The sequence below is a fragment of the Cryptomeria japonica genome, chromosome 11 (assembly GCF_030272615.1).
Source record: "Cryptomeria japonica chromosome 11, Sugi_1.0, whole genome shotgun sequence".
NCBI classification, from domain to species: domain Eukaryota; kingdom Viridiplantae; phylum Streptophyta; class Pinopsida; order Cupressales; family Cupressaceae; genus Cryptomeria; species Cryptomeria japonica.
In genome coordinates, this window is record NC_081415.1 from 592,230,130 (window position 1) to 592,254,870 (window position 24,741).

The 24,741-nt window shown below is 36.7% G+C and overlaps 1 protein-coding gene across 2 annotated transcripts in view; it reads right to left on the minus strand.

Annotated features, from left to right (window-relative positions):
• The window catches only part of LOC131076326 (histidinol dehydrogenase, chloroplastic), a 34,311-nt gene that overhangs the window by 1,229 nt on the left and 8,341 nt on the right, over positions 1–24,741 (minus strand). For both annotated transcript variants that reach the window (XM_058013459.2, XM_058013461.2), the window contains exons 5-11: positions 11,740–11,841; positions 11,490–11,591; positions 11,278–11,349; positions 11,093–11,155; positions 10,908–10,949; positions 1,048–1,107; positions 223–333 (exon numbers count right to left, since the gene is read on the minus strand). In XM_058013459.2, coding sequence (XP_057869442.2) covers positions 223–333; positions 1,048–1,107; positions 10,908–10,949; positions 11,093–11,155; positions 11,278–11,349; positions 11,490–11,591; positions 11,740–11,841 — 552 coding nt within the window. The remainder of the gene's footprint in view (positions 1–222; positions 334–1,047; positions 1,108–10,907; positions 10,950–11,092; positions 11,156–11,277; positions 11,350–11,489; positions 11,592–11,739; positions 11,842–24,741) is intronic.

Here is a 24,741-nt window from a genome sequence, read left to right on the forward strand (position 1 = left end):
TCAGATTTCCCCAACAAATCAGTCATGCAGTCCATGCATAACCAATGCCAATCTTTTTTGGCATGTAAAGAGGAGGCCAAAACAGGTTATCATTTGAATGCGTGTAGAAGGGATTAAAAAAATCTCAATTTGATAAATTCCACTTATTCTTGTTCTTTGTTTCTGCATTCTTCAGAAAAGAATGAAGAATTCTCAACAAGAGGGGCAATACTAACTAATTACCTGGGAGAGTAAATCTGCAGCTACATGAACGGGACTTGCAAGGTTGTCAGCAATTACAAGAACCTCTGATGGTCCTGCAGGCATGTCAATGGAAATCATCGCTTCACTGTTCTGCATGATCAGCTCCAGCATGAGAATTGTTTAATTGAAATGAAAAGAAGATTCTCTATAGAGACAAGAGAAAATTATTTTGCAACATTAAAGAGCATAAAACATCTGATCTTTTGCTTAGAAAATAGTTCCATCATAATCTCCTTGTATGGTTGCCAATATGCAGAATGCAAGTAAAACTGCAATAAAAATCTACCCCCTTCAGTTTAAGAAGAAAAATTTCATCATATAAAAAAAATTACAATGTAAGCCTAATAGAGATATTCAGAGATATAGAGAGCCAGAAATCATAGAATGCAGAATGCATTGCTAGGTAGCAGTTGAGATATTATGGTAAAAACAACTTAAGAGAGTGACCCAAAAATATACAGAAAAACCATAATATCAGTGGAAAGAGCCAAGCAAAACTTTGGTTCTAAATGTTTGAAAGATTACTAAGACATTATTTGGCAGAATTTATGTGCAATATATTAATTAATACGAATTTCATATGCAAATAACAAAGGCACTCCCAGTTTATATATCGCCAACGAAGCAACTATCAATGATGTCTGAGATCAATTTACCAATATTAACTCAAACCATAATCAAGGAAAGGAGAAAAACACAAATAAAAGAAATAATCTGTTCACAACAGCCAATTTCTTACTTCCCAATCCAAAATCATTATATGTAGCTTTGATGGATTGTTTCAAACTTCAATATTAGACATACCTGTAAAATCATCTTCGCAGCTGTCACGTATTGGTTTCCAGGGCCAAAAATTTTCTCCACCTGTTAATATTTGCAAGCATTATTGTATGATTTAGAAAAAGAAAAGTTGCCTAATTTGAGAAAACATCTGCAAACACTTTTTCTTTAAATATCATATCTACAACGAACAAAAATAAAGAACTACAAGATGATCCAAAAGAGCAAATCAACTGCCACTACCAGCACAGTCTAACCAAACCAACAAACTACTTAACAGCCCACATGGGGAAATATCCATGATACAGTTTTTTCAAACGCCATAACAAACATAAAACGACTCAGAATGTACTGTCATTCTATGCATTCATCCTTCCTCCTTTTCATCTGATTGACATTTGTGCACTTTCTTCAACGCTATCTAATAACACTACATTTAGAGTATCACACATTTGGTTATTATTCTATGGGTGTTCTAATAGCATAAAAAATAAATGATAAATGTTCACTCAATAGAAAGAATAAGATGCTAGAAATGAAAGGATTTACCATGGAAACTTAAGATATTTTATCCTGCAGCCTCTCTAAGGGAAAATCTAACTTGAAAGCAGCAATTGATTGACTATATTGATGTTCCTTGGATTGATCAAGTTAAACAGAGAAATATATATGCAAAAGCACAAATGGTGAAAATCAAGTGTTGTGTCAATATATGAGGTGCCTAACTATATAAAGAAAACCAAAAGAGAAGCTTGTGATCCTTTGGTCATGTTTCTTAACCCCCTGTCATCACGGGAAGTAACAGAAGCTGACTTCAATGGATGATTATAAGCTCCAAGCAGTAAACAAAACCTTGAAAAGGCTCCATGGTATGAATATGGAATTGTTAGTCTTGCAGGTTGAAAAATTGGAGAAAGAGATGAGAGATTGTTATGAAGACATGACAATTCAAAGGGATAAATTTTGCTTTCTTGGATAATGAACATGGATGCATGCTTTCTGCTTGAGTTCCTTCAAAAGGACTTAACTGACTCCAGCCCTGTTTTTTGCAAAGGGAGACAATCACATTAAAAGGCGAGAAATTCTAGTGGAAATTTTGAAGCTCAAAAATCAAATTCCTCTGTGTTCTAAGAAAGATCCTAGAGTTGGAACTTGGAGACGCTCGACCAGTGCCAACCTGCTTAGTGAATCACATACATTCCCTCGACTATTTTAAAGGTTACCCGTATTGCAAAAACAAAATTAATGAAGGAATAGTTGCAAGACTTATTGAAGAAGGTGCTTGTCACCTATTGGATTTATCAAGAAATGTGATTGTCAATTTTTTATTAGAATCTAGTCAGCCAGTAGATGTAGTGTTTGCAATGTTTACTCCCAGGCTTCTTCATTCGTAACTGCTACACCTTCTGCAGCTACTCCAGATGACATTCCCTCAATGCCTTCAGCCAAAAGGTTGAAAAGAGCTGGGATTTATTTGAAAGCAAGCACTGATGGAAACATCCATTTTAAATGCAGATGTTTGTGAAGGAATACATTTTTTGTCCCTCAAATGACTGTTGTCAATGACATAGAAGTGTTTTTGAGAAGTCTCTTGGCTTTTGAAGAGTGTCAAATGGACGGCAACTCTCCAATCAAGCAAGTGATTTCTCAAAACATGTGCATAGTGGATCAGTTAATTGACTCCGAAGTGGATGTTATGATGTTTCGGAGAGCCGATATTATCAAAAATTATATGGGAGGTGAAGACGAAGTAGCTAAACTATTAAATGATTTGTGCATTGGAGTCACCGACGACTATGAGGATAATTCTAAGCTTCTTTTGAAATCGATTAATGAAAATTATAAATGTCAGCCGAATGTCTGGATTAATGAATTGAGGGAACAACATTGTTCAAGGCCAGGGTATTTTGTTTCTGCTATGGCAGCCACACTACTTTTGGTGATGACCCTTGTGCAAACTATCTATACAATAAAAAGTTATCTTGGGTTTTAGGAAGATTGTTCGTAGTAGATATATTGTACTTAGAGTTTCATTGTAGACTACTAGTAGGATTCTTGTTAAAGACACCAGATTTTCACAAATTCTATAATATTGATTACTATTGGTTTTGGATTAGAGATATGTAAAAAACTCTCACACAATCTATAATAATGATATTGTTGATTCTAGATTAGACTGATGCAAAACACTCTTACACAGTCTAATCTAGAATTTTGTTGTTTGTATTAATACTGGTTAAAGACTACCAAATAATTTTTGTTTTATTTGAAAAAAAAGCTGTATATACACTTAGATATCGATACATGTTACATTGAGACTTAAATTTATTGATATATTAATATTTTAAAGTTTGGATTGCAAATTTTAAATGTTTTATAATTTTATTAATTAACTAATGAGTAAATTAATGATATTTTGAATTGATAATATAGGTTATAATATTTAATTATCCTGATAAAATGAATTTCTGGTTTAAGTTTTCATATCTATCCAATTTCAATCTCATATATGAGTTTGGATAATAACATGGAAGGCAACTTTCATTCAGAGTTTGTAGTTCAGACACTTAGGGATCTCTAGCCTTCCCAAAGAATTTAGAAAAAATTTGTTCTCTGTTTTCTTTTTTGCCATCCTTAACTTCATTACTCTGGATAACAAAGTATATCTAAGCATTTATGTTATTTATTTTTACGTGCATTAAGTGGACTTATCCTTTCTTGAGAACTGTTTTTGGATATGTTCGGTGGATTTATCCACTGTACCCTGCACTCTTTAGTCTTCTTATTAATTGTCAATTTGTTGTGACTGTTACAATCCTATAGACACACTGACCTCTGAACCTGGGATGAACTTTCATGTTGACATTGTCATTCATTAACTGATTGTCCTTTTAGTATTGTCCTCACCCTTTATGGCCCATGCCACTCTAGTGTCAATTTTTCTCTTTACCACCATTCAATGCCTTATTACATTACATAGGACTATGTGACATACAGACCAGGATGTGATCAATGTGTTACCTTTATAAGCAATGACCAGTCAATGAGGAATGAACATTCAATAAACAATGACCATTCAAAAAAAATGAAATCTGCCCTTCTAATAATGATTTATGCCCTTTGATATGTTTCAACAAATTCTTTGCTATGCTTGTGTCTGCAATTTAGTCTTCAAAAGCTCAATTTGCCCCCTTATACTATCCTCTTGGCAGTGTTTGCATTCTCAGATATGAATGATCTCCATTAGACCTCTGTTGTATAAGAGATATGTCTTTCACAATACTACTTTCTCACTTACTGTCATCTGCTTTTTGATGTTCTTTCTGTCATAAGTAGCACAATGTCCTCATAGATACCCATGTTATCCATTACTCAACAATACCTATAACCATCATATATGATATCATTTGCTTCATGAACTGTAGCTTTGAAGGACAGCCCCTTTGAATGTACTCCTGCATGTCAGTTTGCTGTCTCACAACTTCACATTCAATGCGCACACTTTCAATCTCTTGAGCATTTTGTGTATGGCATTTTGTTTAAGTGTCTGAACTAAAAACTCTAAATGAAAGTGGCCTTCCATGTTATTATCGAAACTCAATTATAAGATTGAAATTGGACAGAGATGTGAAAACTTAAACCAGAAATTCATTCTATCTGGATAAATAAATATTATAGCCTATCGGATAATATATATTCTAATATCTAATTATTATCAATTCAAAGTATCACTAGTATACTCATAAGTTAATCAATAAAATTATAAAACAAAAAAAAAATTAATCCAAATTTTAAAATATATCAATAAATTTAAGTCTCAATGTAGCATGCATCGGTATCTAAATGTATATATAGCTCTTTTTCAAATAAAACAAAAATTATTTGGAGTCTTCAAACAACATTAATACAAACAACAAAAATCTAGATTAGATTGTGTAAGAGTGTTTTGCATCAATCTAATTGAGAATCAACAGTGATCATTATTATAAATTGTGTGAGTTTTTAACATCTTTCTCATCCAAAACAGTGTCTTACCACAAACACAGTTTTTGGTATCTATAATGTGTATGGGTTGATCAAATCCTTGGAGAAAAAAGCCCTCTGTGAAGAGCTAAGTGAGCACATTCAATTGACAACAGACAAATTCATTATGGTCGGAGATTCAACGCAATTTTGGATGCCAGTGAAAAAATTGGGAAACTCAGACAGACTGCCCAAAGACAAAAAGACTTTGCAGCCTTTGTACAATCAAACGGAATAATTAACATTGCCCCATGTAATGGGAAATTCACTTGGACAAATCGCCAGGCGGGCTTTACGAACATAGCAGAATGCTTGGATCGTTTCCTTCTATCAGATACTTGGTTGGATTATCCTCTCCTTCCAACCTCACAAATCAAGTCGATCTCCATATCAGATCATTTCCCAGTTGAACTCCACATCCCTGATGACACCCCTTCCCAAAGTGTCCAATCTGGTTTGAAAAGATGTGGTTTAGGAGACAAGACCTAAAATACTTAATGAAAGGATAGTGGATTGAGTCTGACATTTACAGTGGAACAAAAATGCTCACTTTCAGCAAACGGTTGCAATTTTTGAAAGGGAAGCTAATGACATGGAACAAGATCTTTTTCCAAAATATCTTTGAAGAGAAACAAAGAATTGAAGATGAAATGGAATTATTAAGCAATTTGGTCATTAAACATGGAATCTCACAAACAGGGTATGTAAAAGAAAAAGAATTATTGGGTGAATATGGTGAAATACTGGCTAGGGAAGAGTGCTATTGGAGATCAAAGTCGAGAGAAGTGTGGCCAGAAGGAGGACATCTCAACACAAAGTTCTTTCATAACTCAGCCAAATTAAAGAGTTCAGAACTTAACGAAATTAAAGAGAGACTGGAATAGAATTGCAAATGTGCAGAACACTCGACAATTTGTCTCTATTGTTGAGGCCATACAAAAAAGAGTCAAATTCTTCAAAAATTTATTGGGAGGAATTGATGCACCAGAACCTATCAACAGTGAATTCGTGGATTCCATCCTGCAGTTGGTCTCAAACAAAGATAATTTTTTGATGGTCCTGGTCTTATTGGAAGAGGTCGAGACGGCTACCTTTCAGCTAAATCTCGACAAGGCACCAAGGCCTGATGGCTTCCCAACATTGGTCTTTTGAACGTGCTGAGAATTTATGGATGAGGACACTTTGGGGGTGGTTGAGAAGTCTAAAAGGAAAACCCAGGTGTTAAATGACCTCAATAACACTAGTATCACTTTGATCCCCAAAAACCCAGATCACTCTTCCTTTGCAGATTTCAGCCCCATTTCTTTATGAAACACCATCTACAAGATTATTGCAGAAATGATGGCCAATAGACTCAAACAATTTTTGCCAAAGCTGATCTCCCCAAAGCAAAGCGAATTAATTCCCGAGAGAAACATTGCAGAAGGAATTATCATAGCGCATGAAGTACTGCACTCAATCAGGAAATTCAATTTGAGAGGAATGATACTGAAATTGGATGTCAGCAAATCTTATGACTGAGTAAGATGGCACTTTCTCGGTAAAACCTTGGAAAGACCGGGCTTCTGCAAAAAGTGGATTAATTGGATTTATGGTTACATCTCTTCACTGAGGTACTCAGTGATGATAAACGGAGTTCCATGCGGATTCTTTGAGCGAGCACAAGGTCTACGGCAAGGGGACCCCTTGTCACCCTTCTTGTTTGTGCTCATGGTTGATGCCCTAAAAAGTAATATCAATACTCTTGCCATGAACCGGTCACAGAAAGGGATTAATGCCATAAACAGAATGGCTGCCTTCACCCATCAATTCTTCGCAGATGATACATTACTATATATGGATGTCCTACAATGAGTGAAGCCACAACTGTTAATAACATACTAGAAGACTATAGCAATATCTCAAGGCCAACCATAAACAGGGAGAAATCAAGGATATTTTTCTTCAATACGGCAAATCTATGTCAAAGAAGAATCTCACAACTACTCGGCTTTTGCATCAACAAACTACCTTCCTCTTACCTTGGGGTGCCATTCTTCAATGGCATGAGCAAGGACCACCTTTAGAAGGAAACAACAGACAAATGCATGAAGGAAATGCAAAACTAGAAAGGCCGATGGCTCTCCTTAGCAAGAAGATTAACAATGCTCAAAGCAACGGTAGCAGCTATCCCAATCCATATGGTATCATGCATTGAGATCACAAAAAGCATGGCGCACAAACTGTCATCTTTGCAACAAAGGTTTCTCTGGGAAGGATCAAATGAAAGAGAGAATTCCATTAATTGCTTGGGAAGTAGTCAAGAAAAGAAAAACAAAAGGTGCAAAAAGCATTCGAGACATACAGCTGCAAAACATGGCTCTGGGAGCCAAACTCATTTGGCAAATGTACAAAAATCAAAATGTGTTATGGAGCAAGGTTTTCTGAAACAAATATTTGGATGACGAGGATCCAAACAGTACATTGACTATTGCAAACCCAACAATTGGCTCCTCAATTTGGAATTTCATATTGAAATGTCGAGGGCTAATTACTGACCATCTAACGTGGAAAATAAGAAATGGCTATAGAAGCTCTTTTTGGCATGATTCATTGAACAATTAACATCCCCTAGCTTTCATTCCTGACCTCCAGGGAGTCAGTCTTTTGACAGAAACATTATATGGGTGTAATGTCCAAAATCATATGGAAATCAAATGGGACGAATCAGAAGGATCCTTTAGATGGAATAACTTGGATATGATTTGCCCAGAAGGTAGGGAAATATTAACAAACGAACTAAAGAATAGGTATCTGATCCTACCAAAAGGTGAGGATGAGATTATTTGGTGTGCTACAAATTAAGAAGAATACACTACCAGGTTAGGATATAAAGTTTCATCATTGGAGATAGAGCCAAGGCCAAATGAACTATGCAAGGGTGTGAACATTCTCCCAAAGCCTGGTGCCATCGCCTGGACGACTCTTCACTATCGCATTTTTACAAAAGAACAGCTAATGAAGCTAGGCTTTATGGGCGCCTTTTGATGTCCCCTCTACAATTCACACAAGGAAACGACCGACCACCTTTTCCTTCAATGTGAGGTACCTCAGGCATGCTGGGTCAAGTTCATAGGGTGGCTTGGCTGGAATGAGCCTCTTCCCAACAGTGAGGTGGAACTCTTCTCTAGCCGGCCCATACTACACAAGGGCTCTTTGTGGGCTGGTCTCTGGGTAGCAACCTCTACAATGATTATTTGGTAGCTCTGGAAGGAATAGAATGCCAGAATTTCCAAATAAGTCAAATCAACACTCAACAACATACCAAACAAGATTGAAAATGGTATATGTGAGCATCAAAATACCAAGGTGCTTAGTAAAAAATGCAAGTACTACTCGGCATGTGATGATCAAATGTTAAAAGTGTGGAAAAATTTGATCCCCCCCAAAGGCAATTTAATCAAAACCAAAGGCAATCGAAGTAAGGTGAAAATGGACACTTCCTCTAGCAGGCCATTTAAAACTAAATTTTGATGGTGCATCCAAGGGAAACCCTGGTGCCTCTAGCGCCAGCTACATTATCAAAAATTGTTTTGGAAAGCTCATATGGGTCAACTCAATCAAACTGCCCCACGACACCAACAATGATGCGAAGTTTGCAGCACCATTCAAAGGAGTCAAAAAGTACAGAGAATTAAAGTTAAACCATATTGACATAGAGGGGGATTCGGCAAATACAATCCGTGCAATATCAATCAATCACAGACAAAGCTAGAAAGCTAAGATGTGGACTGACAATACCCGAGCTATGTTGGATAAGATCAGTGACTACAGAGTGAGAAATTTACAGAGAAGCAAATTTGGCCGCAGATTACCTTTCCAATTGCACCATCGATCAAATTGTCTTTGCCATATCATCTGACAATTGCCCATCTTGGGACTCTCCAGAATATGATTGACAAGGAAGGGCATATGGAGAGTCCAACAAAATTGACCCTATCCGACATGATTTGAGTGAAACAGCAGAAAAACAAAATTCAGATTTGAAGTCTAGCAGATTAGACATCAATGATGGTGATATATGGTGGTGAAGTCCTAATCTAAGTACAATACTTGGCCCGAACCGATGGGATTTATGGAGGTCGAATTCAAAAAAATGAATCATGGTGATGGAGACCATTTATTTAATCTCACGCAGGTGCTTCCTCATAGCACAATATCAAGCATGACCAGCACATCTGAAGCCTCAAGCTCGAAAGAAGAGGAGTTCATCAGTATCCCAACTGCAAATGTGACTGTAATCAACAATGTGTTTAAGATCTGTTGAAGATCTTTGAAATAAAGAATGATGTTGAAGGGGGAGTGATCAGCAGGATCATGGGAGAGAATGACTGTCCAGTGCTCACATTCGCAATGCAGATACCTTGGAAAGCTTTGTCTATAACATTGTGCGAACATCCAGTAACTATGAGTGGATGGAGAAAGCAATCAGGAAACTGTTCAATCCAACATTAAGGGCGCCATCGATCGCTGCATTGCGCAGCCTCAAATGCAAACAGATGATCGGAATGGTGAGGAATGCAATCTGCATTGCTACCACGCTACAGAACAACAAACAGAGGCTATTGGGCTGTTACGCAACAGATTAGCAAGAAATAACATGGAAACATACGCTTCATGAATTTTAATAAAATCTGCTCTCTTGCTCAGGTTGAGAGAAGCCATGAGGTTATTGAGGGCATCAGAATCCTGGCTCTCTGTCTACAGCTAGGCCCTTCTGTAGATTTGTTTTTATTTTTAATATAAAGGGAGCTACCCCCATTGGTAGCAATTTGCCAAAAAAAAATTAAAAAATTATTGATATATCATATAAATATTCATAATACATATATTAAAGCATATACCCCATTAATTGGTTAGGAGATAAAGAAATAGTTCGGAAGAACACCTGTGTACAAAGCTGCCTAGTGGATTCCTGAAAATTAACTTAGATACTGCTTTGAAGGGGAATCCTAGCTGGGCTGGTGTGGATGTTGTTTTGAGAGATGATCAAGAGAAATTGGTGAGAGGATTGTTTATTGGAAGCATCCGTACCAATAATGAGGCAGAATGGTTGGCTATAGTGGAAGGTCTCAACCTGGCTAGAGAGTCAAGTTGTACAAAGTTGATTGTGGAAGGGGACTCTTCAGTTGTTATTCAAAGGTTGATTATAAGAGATTGTCCCAATTGGAAAGCAAAATCATATCTCAACGAAGCTATTTCCATTTGTGATCATTTTGAGGATGTTTTTTTCACTCACTACCTTCATGAGTGTAACAAGGCAGTGAATCTGCTAATTATGATGTTGACCCAACTTCTTTCTCATGTTTGATGCTGATCATGTTGAGGGTTGGGAAGGATTGAAAAAGTAATTATTTAGGACTTGCCACCAAAATCCATTCACTTCCTCGGGAATGAGTGACTAGGTAGGCACCCTTCCCCACCTCTAAGAATTGATATCTTTCCCCTTTTCAGCAAGGCTTTAGTACCAATTATAAGAATTGGAAAATTTCATTAGCAGAGGGGAAGATCCCACTGTACATAGAAATACAAATCTCCGTGTTCTATTAAAACTGCAATACACATTTGGTAACTACCAATTAAATTGAATAAGCTGAGGAACTGCATAAGTATAAGATTTGTTCCCATTGAGACCTCATATTTATGATATCTTAAATTTTGATATTGACTACTTAATCTGAGTTGTACGGTCCACAATAAAGGTGGTCATTCCCAATTGCATTTCCTATTAAAATTTCATTAATCATGTAAAATTATTTTGCACCATTTCTAGGATAAACTTGGCAAAATGCATGCATCTATTGGTCAATCCATCAGCATACCTTTGGACATGAAGCAGTACCCCAGCCCATGGCCGAAATTGCCTGCCACCAAAAAAAAAATTTAGATACAGAAAAAAAATCAAAGATTATTTTAATTAATAACAGACAGCAATATATCTTTCAAATGACAAGATTAGAAATAAGCACGATGCAAGCAGTGAAGCAGAATACGCAAGTAGACATGCCTGTGCACCACCAGCTTTTAGTATGTGAGTGACACCTGATTTCTTTGCACAATAAAGCACTTCCTGCATGTCGAATGGATGGTTCAGTGTAAGGCAGTTTATTAATGAAACTAAATGCCACTGAAGGTAATCATATGACTATGATGAGTCAATAAAACAATTTTCTTTTTAATAGGCAAGCATACCTTGCAAATAGAACCATCAGGTCTTGGAGGAGTTGCCAGTACAATAGTTCTACAGCCAGCAAGCTTTGCAGGCTGCCACACAAAAAAACATATAATGGAACCAAAATCTTGGGATGCCAGAAGAGTCTAGTTAAACTTAGCAAAACAATAGGTATCCAGATTGTTTGACAAGTAACAGCAAATCCAAAACCAGGCCAAAGTTTGATTCATACCACGGCCAGCATTAAAGCTGTTGAGGGTAGAACTGCAGTTCCACCTGGCACATAAAGGCCCACTGCATGTATACTCCTAGCAACTCGTTTACACTTTACTCCCTGCAGAGAATTAATGGTGCATCATATCAAGTACAGTTTGGTCATCTAAGCTACCACATATAACAACATTATTCAGCATTAGAGTATGGTATTATAAAATTGTCTACTAATAGTAAAAAGTAGTTGATTTTCATAACAAAGATCTCACTTTCATGTTCTCAACAACTTGTTCAGGAATCCGTTGAGCATCATGGAAGGCCCATATATTTTCATAAGCTACGTCAAATGCTTCTTGTATGGCTGGGTCAAGCTACAGATAGTGACAAATTTCACACATTAGATATTTGAAAAGTACAGAAGATGAACAAATGAAGTTCAATCTGTTATATTGTTAAAGATTTTCATAAAATAAGCAGTTTTTAAGAGTACATTAACTCTGGCTTCTTTAAGCCTTGAGCCATATCTTTAGCCCACAAACTTCTGCCAAATTGGAAATACTTATGCAGTTTGTCAAGATAAACTTACCTGTTTATTAAACAAGCAATCCAATAAATAGACCGAAAATGTAATCTCTTGGCAGTGCCGCAGTAGAATACCAATTTAAACTCATTTCAACCAATGAAATTAAAAGCAGCCCAATGACTTCATCTGCCAGCTTTTGTTAAATAGCTATGACACATCATAGTTTCTTTTAAGGCTTTCTCATAGCACATGATGTGATTATGTAAGGATTTCCAGTTAGTGATATGCATTAAACAAGGCAGTAGCTCAAGATACATCAGTTCTAAGAACCAGCCATGTATTTAACACTAATTTACAACCATACATCACATTTTGTTATTCACAATAGAAGCCATTGCAATCCAAACTCAAGTTGTCTTATGCAGGAAAATAAAATTTAGTTTATAGAGTATCTGGTTTTTCTGGCGAAATTTTAAAGAAATACAGCTTAAAGCCTCTTTCAACAAACACTGGTCAATCAATACAAGAAAAAACCCTTGCTTTCATGACAACAAGGTGCACACAGAAGACCCTTTCACCTAACCTTCTTAAACTTTTTATTAACCATCATTATTGTTCAAACATACCCTAAACAATAATACAAAAGATTTAATTAATAAAGCATTATCTTTTTAATTTTGAGAAGCACCAATACATGCAATTCAATTATGACCTACAATTGATCAATTAAATTGTTTATTTAATTATTTTAATGATGAAGGTTGCAATACTTAACTCTCTATTATCATACTTATATATGGTATCAAACATTTACTATTCTTTTTTCTGATAAAACTAATACTTGAAATAATAAACAAATAGAGTAATACAATATAATTTATTCACACATGAAATTCTTACAGAATAGAACAAAGATGCTCAAGCCAAGCATTAGAATACTTTCCCTAACTATGGAAAGTTTATTTAAAGAGCCCAATGGTTGCCACGCAAAACATAACCATCTATCAACTAATTCCAATAACTACATGTTAACATATTAACATTAACAATAAGCAATGAATAAATATCGAATGAGGGTAGTTGCCACCGGTCACACCCCTTCTTGTCATCGGACTGGGTTAAACGATTTATCATAAATCGCGATCAGTCAAGCAAATAATATGTTTGTTAACGTGCGGTGATATGATGAGTGGTACGTAGGAAGAGATGTGTCTTCCCACGTGGGAAGACATATCTCTTCTCTATGTACCCTCTCATTCATATATATAACATGCATACAATGGGAGGAGGACAATACCGAAATTAATAAGTGTTGTGCTTCCGTTCCATTCACACTACTGCAGTTTGAAGTAAATTTCAGACTATATCTTCATCTGTTCTAGCCTCTTGATCACAGAATTTAAATAAACTTAACATGGTATCAAAGCTAAGTTAAGGAAGATCAAATTAAATTCTGTAACGATCTTATAGACCTTCACCCGGCTCTTAGTAGATCACATTCCTATAATCCTAATGGCAACCGGAGTTAGGTTTGAAGATCGACTAGATGGAGCATCAAATTTTGTATCTTGGAAATTCAGGATCATGCATATTTTGAAAGAAATTTAATTGACTCCCATGTCAAAAGTGAAATTCCTGAACCCTCTGATGATACGGAGAAAATTCAGTGGAGCAAGGACAGTGAGAAGGCTCTTAAGATAATTGTGGATTCAGTGAGAGACCACATTGTGCCAGTTATTTCTAAATATGAGACGGTTTTTCAGATGTTCAAAGCCCTAGCTGACATTTATGAAATCAACAACACTAGTAGGGCTCTCACCTTGAAGAATCAACTACACCATATAAAGATGAATAAAGGAGAGACAATTACATCCTATTTTTGAGGATCACTGAGCTTAGGGATCAACTATCCACTATTGGACATCTAGTAGACAACAAAGAACTTGCTATGATGGCCCTAAATGGACTTCCTACCTTGTGGGAATCGTTCATTCAAGGAATCAGTGCTCGTTCTAAATTTCCTAAGTTTGATAGATTGAAAACCGATTGCATTCAAGAGGAATCTCGGCTTGTCACAAGAGGAATAAAACAAAACAATGGTAATGAGGACATTCAAGTTCTAAACTCTAATTCCCACAAGAGAGGAAAGAAGAAGAACTTTAAGAGAAAGAGGGACAACGGCTCAAATGGAAAGGGGTCTTGAAAGAAGACGAGAGACTTTTCTGAAGTACAATGTTTCAAATGTGACCGATATGGGCACTATGCAATGAAGTGTCCAGACAGGATCAAGCAACAGGCTTCAATGGTAGAAGTTAAGACAGGGAGTGATTCCGAGAGACTAGTCTTCTACTCAGACCTCTTTAGTCAAGTCACCTCCAGTTCCAACACATGGGTGATTGACAACGGAGCATCTCGACACATCACTGGATTTCGTGAGCACCTAGATACACTTGTGGAAAATTCAAATGAAGAAGTGACAATTGGTGATACCTCAAATTATCTAGTTATGGGAATAGGAACTTGCAATATCAACCTAAAGTCAAGCATATCCCTACAGCTGACTGGAGTTCTATTTGTACCTGGTATAAAGAGAAACCTTGTCTCAGTTTCTGCACTTGAAGATAAGGGTTACAGATTAACCTTTATGGAAGGAAAGGTACTTGCTTGGCCAAAGAACTCCACCATCAAGAAAGTCCACACCATTAGAGTAAGACAAGGGAGCCTCTATAGACTTTGCACCACTCCACCTCGAGCCTTGATTCATGAGACTCCAAATTCGAATGAACTTTGGCACAGAAGATTAGGGCACCTTCATTTCCATGCCCTACCTAAGATAGAGAAGATGGTGATTGGCTTACCCAAGCTAAGTCACAGTTCTGAAGGAGCATGCAAGGGGTGTGCCTTGGGAAAGAATACTAAAGGGTCTTTCAATTCTAGCAACAGCAAATCCAAAAATGTATTAGAATTAGTTCATTCTGATTTATGTGGACCCATGTTTGTGTTAAGTTATTTCAAAATTTTGTGATCAAAATAGAAGAGATGGAGATATGATCTAAAAGTTGTATTTTATCTGCTATAGCATGTTTTAAAGATGCACCACACTTATCAATTTCGATGTGTACATCCTCCTCAATGTAAGCATGCTATATAAGTGGATGAGGGGTTACATAGTGAAGAGATATGTCTTCCCACGTGGGAAGACACATCTCTTCCCTATGTACCTCTCACCACAATATATAAACTAGTCACCGTTTACTTACCCGATCGGAAGGAGTGTGACTCGTTTGAGAATCACTTTACCACCCGATACCATGAACGGTGTAACCGTTGGTCAAACGCGATAAGTTAACTTTGGTTTTATTTATCATTAGTTAACGTTAACATATTAGTATATGTAATCAAATTAATATATATATATATATATATATATATATATCAGAAGCATGAAATAGTACGACCGACGTTACAAAATTAACACTCCCTCTTAACTAGGGAGGACACATTTTATGTTAGAGAAAATATCACAATTCATCCATTGATTGTGAAGAGAGAAGATATCACACCATAGTGATATTCAGAGATATGGTTCAACAATGGATATCAAGTCTCGTGATACTCACCATAACTCATAGTTATCAAGTAAGGTATGTGCACTGGCATCAAGTCACATGATGCCTACCATACTGATAATGATTGCATGGCATGTCCACGAATATTATGTTCATAATATTCACCATGAAGATCTCTATCATAATTATGGTTTATTTAATGATATCAACCAACAGATATCTACCATAATGTCTCAGAGATATATATACTATCATGACATGTCCACAGATATCAAGTCACATGATATCCATCAAGATAGTTAAATTGATAATTGTAAAATCGTCACCTTACAATATCAATTTGAAACAAGTGTTCATTATTGAAAAGTCGTCACCCTTCAATAATGTTCACATAAGGCCCATGCAGTCATGGAGTCACACACATGACAAATAAAAGAGTTTACAAACTAAACATCTTTAAATATATTAGTATATCAGAATAAATGAGACTCTATCTCAAAATTAAATAACATTTTCAACCATACCAAGTTTATCTCTAAGTGTTCAATCTTGATCCTGGAGAGAGGCTTGGTAAGAATGTCTGCAATCTGATCACCTGTACTAATATAATTTAGTCGCATCACATTCCTTTCCACCATATCTCGAGCATAGTGATAAGGAATCTCAATGTGTTTAGACCTGTCATGAAATACTGGATTCATTGAAAGCTAGATGCAACTCTGATTGTCACAGTAGATGACATTAGGATTTAAGGGCTGACCAAACAGTCCTACAAGCAATTTCGAGAGCCATACTGCTTCTCTTGCTTCCATGGAGGCTGCAATGTATTCAGCTTCTATAGAACTCTGAGCAACTGAAGACTGTTTTCTACATATCCATGAGATCATTCCTGATCCTAAACTGAAGCAACATCCTGATGTGCTTTTCCTGTCAACTATGCTTCCAGCCCAATCAGAATCAGTGAATCCATGTAGGTCAAGTTCTACATGTTTATATTTCAAACCAAAACCAATAGTTCCTCGAAGATATCTCAGAATATGCTTTGCAACAACAAGATGTATTTCCCTTGGTTCACACATGAGCTGACTTAGTGCATTTACGGCATAACATATATCAGGTCTTGTGTTTACCAAATACATCAGAGATCCAATAATCTATTTGTAGAGTGTAGGATCTACAAACTCTGATTCTGCAGCCGTTTCCTTTAGCTTGTGCAGATTTGTCTCCATAGGTGTGGTCATGGATCTACAATCCAACATTCTAAATCTCTTGAGTATATCAATGGTGTATTTTCCTTGATTAAGGAATATACCATCTGCCTGCTGCCAAACATCCAATCCAAGGAAGTAGTGAAGAATTCCTAAATCTTTCATATCAAACTCAGAGGCTAATTCTTTCTTACATCAAGAAATACAATTATCCTCTCCTGTGATTAGTAGATCATCAACATAAAGAATAAGAATTAATAATTCACCATTGATTACCTTCTAGTAGAGATTTGGATCTGCTTCATTCTTGAAAAACCCTAATTCCAAGAGAGTGATCAATTCTTTCATACCATGCTTTGGGGGCCTATTTTAGTCCATAAAGAGTTTTCTTTAATCTGCAGACATGTGATTCAGCCTTATGAATCACAAAACCTTCAGGTTGCTCCAAATAAACTTCTTCTTCAATCTTACCATTCAGAAAAGCAGTCTTGACATTGATTTGATGGACTTTCCATCCTTTAGATGCTGCAATGACAGAAGTGTATCTGGCAACAGGAGCAAATGTCTCTTCATAGTCAATACCTTCTTTCTGTGAGAAACCTCTGGCAACAAACCTTGTTTTGTGCTTCTCAATGCTGCCATCTGTTGCATGTTTGATTTTGAAGAGCCATTTAGAAGATACCACAGATTTGCCTTTAGGCCTAGGAACAATATCCTAGACATCATTTTTCAGAATTGACTGATACTCTTCTGACATAGCATCTTTCCAAACTTAATGCTTGAGCGCATCTCCAACACAGGAAGGTTCTACATCAATGATCTCACTCATCAAGGCAATATAACTGGAAAATAGGTTAGGTCTCTTACTTTCTCTAAAGGTCCCCTTTGGAGCAGCATAATTTTCTGCTTCTTGAAGCATCTTTTTAGCCCAAAGTGGTCTCTTCCTAGTTTCGGGATAATTTTCTTCTAAAGGTAAGCCTTGAACTTCATGCTCAGCATCTTCAGGGGTCTCCCTCTGAATCTCAAGGGTGGAATCCTCATCCAAGCTTGTAGGAGGATCTTGGTGTTTTAATTCATTAGAGCTTTTGGACCTCCTGAATGCTATGTCGTCCTCAAAGATGACATCTCTGCTTAGTTCAATTTGTCTTTGACCAGGTATGTATATTCTGTAGGCTTTAGAGGTTTCACTGTACCCAACAAATACTCCTTTCTTTCCAGAAGGTTCTAACTTTGACCTCTTTTCTTTGGGGACATGAATATAGACTGGACACCCAAAGATCCGGAAATGACTTATGTCAAGTTTGTTGCCAGTAAAGGCTTCTTCAGGGGTTTTATTGTCAAGAAGAGAATGAGGACATCTATTTTGAATGTACACAGCTGTCCTAAATGCTTCAGCCCAAAATGAGGTTTCTATATTTTGGTCAAACAACACAGCCCTAGCAGCTTCTACTATAGTCCTATTCTTTCTTTCAGCTACCCCATTTTGTTGTGGGTTATAAGGTACAGTTAACTCCCTCTTAATTTCAGCATTTATACAATAATCTTTAAACATATCAGAAGTGTATTCCTCCCCATTGTCTGTTCTTAAGGTTATGATTTTCTTACCTGTCATATTTTCTGCAAGAGCTTTGAATTCATTAAATTTAGAAAGGATTTCTTCAAACTCTTTGTACCTCAGAAAATATATCCAGGTCTTCCTAGAATAATCATCTACAAATATTACATAATATAAAAATCCCCATAATGAGGGTACAGACATGGGTCCACATAAATCAGAATGAACTAATTCTAATACATTTTTGGATTTACTGTTCCTAGAATTAAAAGACCCTTTAGTATTCTTTCCCAAGGCACACCCTTTGCAGGCTCCTTCAAATTTTTGACTTAGCTTGGCTAAGCCGATCACCATCTTCTCCATCTTAGGTAGGGCATGGAAATGAAGGTGCCCTAATCTTTTGTGCCAAAGTTCATTCGAATCTGGAGTCTCATGAATCAAGGCTAGAGGTAGAGTGGTGCAAAGTCTTTAGAGGCTCCCTTGTCTTACTCCAATGGTGTGGGCTTTCTTGATGGTGGAGTTCTTTGGCCAAGCAAGTACCTTTCCTTCCATAAAGGTTAATCTGTAACCCTTATCTTCAAGTGTAGAAACTGAGACAAGGTTTCTCTTTATACCCGATACAAGTAGAACTCCAGTCAGCTGTAGGGATATGCCTGACTTTAGGTTGATATTGCAGGTTCCTATTCCCATAACTAGATAATTTGAGTCATCACCAATTGTCACTTCTTCATTTGAACTTTCCACAAGTGTATCTAGGTGCTCACGAAATCCAGTGATGTGTCGAGATGCTCCGCTGTCAATCATCCATGTGTTGAAACTGGAGGTGACTTGACTAGAGAGGGCTGAGTAGAAGACTAGCTTCTCAGAATTACTCTCTTTCTTAATTTCTGCCATTGAAGCTTGTTGTTTAATCTTGTCTGGACACTTCATTGCATAGTGCCCATATTGGTCACATCTGAAGCATTGTACGTCAGAAATGTCTCTCTTCTTCTTTGAAGACCTCTTCCCATTTGAGTTGTTGTCCCTCTTTCTCTTAAAGTTCTTCATCTTTCCTTTCTTGTGGGAATTAGAGTGTAGAACTTGAATGTCTTCATTACCTTTGTTTTGTTTTATTCCTCTTGTGACAAGCCGAGATTCCTCTTGAATGCAATCAGTTTTCAATCTATCAAACTTAGGAAATTTAGAACGAGCACTGATTCCTTGAATGAACGATTCCCATGAGGTAGGAAGTCCATTTAGGGTCATCATAGCAAGTTCTTTGTTGTCTACTAGATGTCCAATAGTGGATAGTTGATCCCTAAGCTCAGTAATCCTCAAGAAATAGGATGTAACTGTTTCTCCTTTATTCATCTTTATATGGTGTAGTCGATTCTTTAGGGTGAGAGCCCTGCTAGTGTTGTTGATTTCACAAATGTCAGCTAGTGCTTTGAACATCTGAAAGGCCGTCTCATATTTAGAAATAACTGGTACAATGTGGTCTCTTACTGAATCCACAATTACCTTAAGGGCCTTCTCACTGTCCTTGCTCCACTTAATTTTCTCTGTATCATCAGAAGGTTCAGGAATTTCACTTTTGACATGGGAGTCAATTTTATTTTTCTTTCAAAACAAGCATGATCCTGAATTTCCAAGATACAAAATTTGATGCTCCATCTAATCTATCTTCAAACCTAACCCCAGTTGCCATTAGGATTATGGGAATGTGATCTTAGTAAGAGCCTGGTATAAGTTTATGAGATCGTTACAGAATTTTAATATGATCTTCCTTAACTTCGCTATGATACCACATTAAGTTCTTTCAAAATTCTGTGATCAAAATAGAAGAGATGGAGATATGATCTGAAAGTTGTATTTTATCTGCTATAGCGTGTTTTAAAGATGCACCACAATTATCAATTTCGGTGTGTACATCCCCCTCAATGTAAGCATGCTATATAAGTGGGTGAGGGGTTACTTAGTGAAGAGATATGTCTTCCCACGTGGGAAGACAGATCTCTAACCTACGTACCTCTCACCACAGTATATAAACTACTCACCTTTTACTTACCTGATCGGAAGAAGTGCGACTTGTTTGAGAATCGCTTTACCACCAGATACCATGAACAGTGTAACCGTTGGTCAAACGCGATAAGTTAACTTTGGTTTTATTTATCATTAGTTAACGTTAACATATTAGTATATGTAATCAAATATATATATATATGAAACAATACGACCGACGTTACAAAATTAACAGTTTGTACCCTCCTTCGGAGGATTTTTATATTATGTAATATTTGTAGATGATTATTCTAGGAAGACTTGGATATATTTTCTAAGGTACAAAGAGTCTAAAGAAATCCTTTCTAAATTTAAGGAATTCAAAGCTCTTGCAGAAAACATGACAGGTAAGAAAATCATAACCTTGAGAACAAACAATGGGGGGGAATACACTTTTGATATGTTTAAAAATTATTGTATAAATGTTGGGATTAAGAGGGAGTTAATTGTACCTTATAACCCACAACAAAATGGGGTAGCTGAAAGAAAGAATAGGACTATAGTAGAAGCTGCTAGGGCTATGTTGTTTGACCAAAATATAGAAACCTCATTTTGGGCTGAAGCATCTAGGACATCTGTGTACATCCAAAATAGATGTCCTCATTCTCTTCTTGATAATAAAACCCTTGAAGAAGCCTTTACTGGTAACAAACCTGACATAAGTCATCTCCGGATCTTTGGGTGTCCAGTCTATATTCATGTTCCCAAAGAAAAAAGATCAAAATTAGAACCTTCTGGAAAGAAAGGGGTATTTGTTGGGTACAGTGAAACCTCTAAGGATTACAGAGTATACATACCTGGACAAAGGCAAATTGAACTAGCAAAGATGTTATCTTTGAAGAAGACATAGCATTCAAAAGGTCCAAAAGCTCTAATGAATTAGAACACCAAGATCCTACTACAAGCATGGATGAGGATCCCAACCCTGAGATTCAGAGGGAGACCCCTGAAAACGCTGAGCATGAAGTTCAAGACTTACCTTTGGAAGAAGATTATCCCGAAACTAGGAAGAGATCACTTTGGGCTAAAAAGATGCTTCAAGAAGCAGAAAATTATGCTTCAAGAAGCAGACCTTCAGAGAAAGTAAGAGACCTAAACTATTTTCCAGTTATGTTGCCTTGATGAGTGAGACCATTGATGCAAAACCTTCCTGTGTTGAGATGCTCTCAAACATCAAGTTTGCAAAGATGCTATGTCAGAAGAGTATCAGTCAATTCTGAAAAATGATGTCTAGGATATTGTGCCTAGGCCTAAAGGCAAATCTGTGGTATCTTCAAAATGGCCCTTCAAAATCAAACATGCAGCAGATGGCAGCATTGAGAAGCACAAAGCAAGGTTTGTTGCCAGAGGTTTCTCACAGAAAGAAGGCATTGACTATGAAGAGACATTTGCTCCTGTTGCCAGATACACTTCTGTCCGAGCAATTTTGGCTATTGCAGCGTCTAAAGGATGGAAAGTCCATCAAATGGATGTTAAGACTGCTTTTCTGAATGGTAAGATTGAAGAAGAAGTTTATTTGGAGCAACCTGAAGGTTTTTTGATTCATAAAGCTGAATCACATGTCTGCAAATTAAAGAAAGCCCCATATGGACTTAAACATGTCTGTTGAATCTCTTGGAATTAGGGTTTTCCAAGAATGAAGCAGATCCAAATCTCTACTACAAAGTAATCAATGGTGAATTATTAATTCTTATTCTTTATGTTGATGATCTACTAATCACAGGAGAGGATAATCGTATTTCTTGGTGTAAGAAAGAATTAGCCTCTGAGTTTGATATGAAGGATTTAGGAATTCTTCACTACTTCCTTGGATTGGAAGTTTGGCAGCAGGCAGATGGTATAATCCTTAATCAAGGAAAATACACCATTGATATACTCAAGAGATTTGGAATGATGGATTGTAGATCCATGACGACACCTATGGAGACAAATCTGCACAAGCTAAAGGAAGCAGCTGCAGAATCAGAATTTGCAGATCGTACCCTCTACAGACAGATTATTGGATCTCTGATGTATTTGGTAAACACAAGACCTGATATATGTTATGTTGTTAATACACTAAGTCAGTTCATGTGTGAACCGAGGGAAATACATCTTGTTGCTGCAAAGCATATTCTGAGATATCTTCGAGGAACCATTGATTTTGGTCTGAAATATAAACATGTAGACCTTGACTTACATGGATTCACTGATTATGATTGGGTTGAAAGCGTAGTTGACAGGAAAAGCACATCAGGATGTTGCTTCAGTTTAGGATCAAGAATGATCTCATGGATATGTAGAAAACAGTCTTCAGTTGCTCAGAGTTCTACAGAAGTTGAATACATTGCAGCCTCCATGGGAGCAAGAGAAGCAGTATGGCTCCGGAAATTGCTTGTAGGACTGGTTGGTTAGCCCTTAAATACTACTGTCATCTATTGTGACAATCAGAGTTGCATCAAGCTTTCAATGAACCCAGTATTTCATGACAGGTCTAAACACATTGAGATTCCTTATCACTATGTTTGAGATATGGTGTAAAGGAATGTGATCTAACTGAATTATATTAGTACAGGTGATCAGATTGCAAACATTCTTACCAAGCCTCTCTCCAGGATCAAGATTGAGCACTTTAGAGATAAACTTGGTATGGTTGAAAATGTTATTTAATTTTGAGAGAGAGTCCCATTTATTCTGATATACTAATATATTTAAGATGTTTAATGTGTAAACTCTTTTATTTGTCATGTGTGTGACTCCATGACTTCGTGGGCCCCCCTGTGAACATTATTGAAGGGTGACGACTTTTCAATAATGAACAGTTGTTTCATATTGATATTGTAAGGTGACGATTTTACAATTATCAATTTATCTATCTTGATGGATATCATGAGACTTGATATCCATGGACATGTCATGATAGTATATATCTCTGAGACATTATGGTAGATATCAGTTGGTTGATATCATTAAATAAACCATAATTATGATAGAGATCTTCATGGTGAATATTATGGACATGATATTCGTGGACATGCCATGAACCATTATCAGTATGGTAGGCATCATGTGACTTGATGCCAGTGCACATACCTTACTTGATAACTATGAGTTATGGTGAGTATCATGAGACTTGATATTCATGTTGGTGAGTATCTCTGAATATCACTATGGTGTGATATCTCTTCTCTTCACAATCAGAGAATGAATTGTGTTGTTGTCCTCTAAGATGAAATATGTCCTCCCTAGCTAAGAGGGAGTGTTAATTCTTGTAACGTCAGTTGTGTTATTTCCGATGCATGAATTAATTACATGTTAACAATAAACAATGAATAAATATCGAATGAGGGTAGTTGCCACTGGTCACACCCCTTCTTGTTATCGGGCTGGGTTAAACGATTTGTCATAAATCACGATCAACCAAGCAAATAATATGTTTGTTAACGTGCGGTGATATGATGAGTGGTACGTAGGAAGAGATGTGTCTTCCCACGTTTGTCATAAATCGCGATCAGCCAAGCAAATAATATGTTTGTTAACGTACGGTGATATGATGAGAAGAGATGTGTCTTCCCACATGGGAAGACATATCTCTTCTCTACGTACCCTCTCGTTCATATATATAACATGCATACAATGGGAGGAGGACAATACCGAAATTAATAAGTGTTGTGCTTCCGTTTCATTCACACTACTGCAGTTCGAAGTAAATTTCAGACTATATCTTCATCTGTTCTAGCCTCTTGATCACAAAATTTAAATAAACTTAACATGACCATATTACCAAAACATTATAAAGGCATTGTATGCTAACTATAGTCACGAGATCACAGTAACTGCACTCTTTGAGACAAGTATATGAGAAACGCTCATATATGTAGTACCTCCATAGGCAAGTTTATATGTTCCTTCAACCTCTTGCAATCAAAAATTCTATCACAGCTCAACATTTTTTATCTTTTAACATTCTTACCATTCTTTCACATTAATCTCTGATTTCAATAGGTTGCAAGTCCTACTTCAGCTAAGTGGAATTGGAGTACTACTCCTTTATCCACTCAATTAAGCACAACCAGTCGGCTGCAAAAAGAAAAAAGCAAAAGATTGGTCTACATCCATTCCAACTTGTACTTCCTATCATATAGAGAAGTTGACTACAAGCAAGGGGTGAGAAAAAATTGGAATATAACCCCAAAGTATACCACAACTTGGATGCATCTGTTTTAGATATTGTCAGTCATTTTAGAAGATGACAAAGCTCTTACACATTATGTATGTAGTGGGCGTGGCAATGCAGTTGCCTGAATGAAGTTGAACCATGTGCTGATGTAAATCAAAATGCTTCTGCTGGACAGAAAGATGCAAAAATTTTATTGTATTTACTATTTAGTATTTAA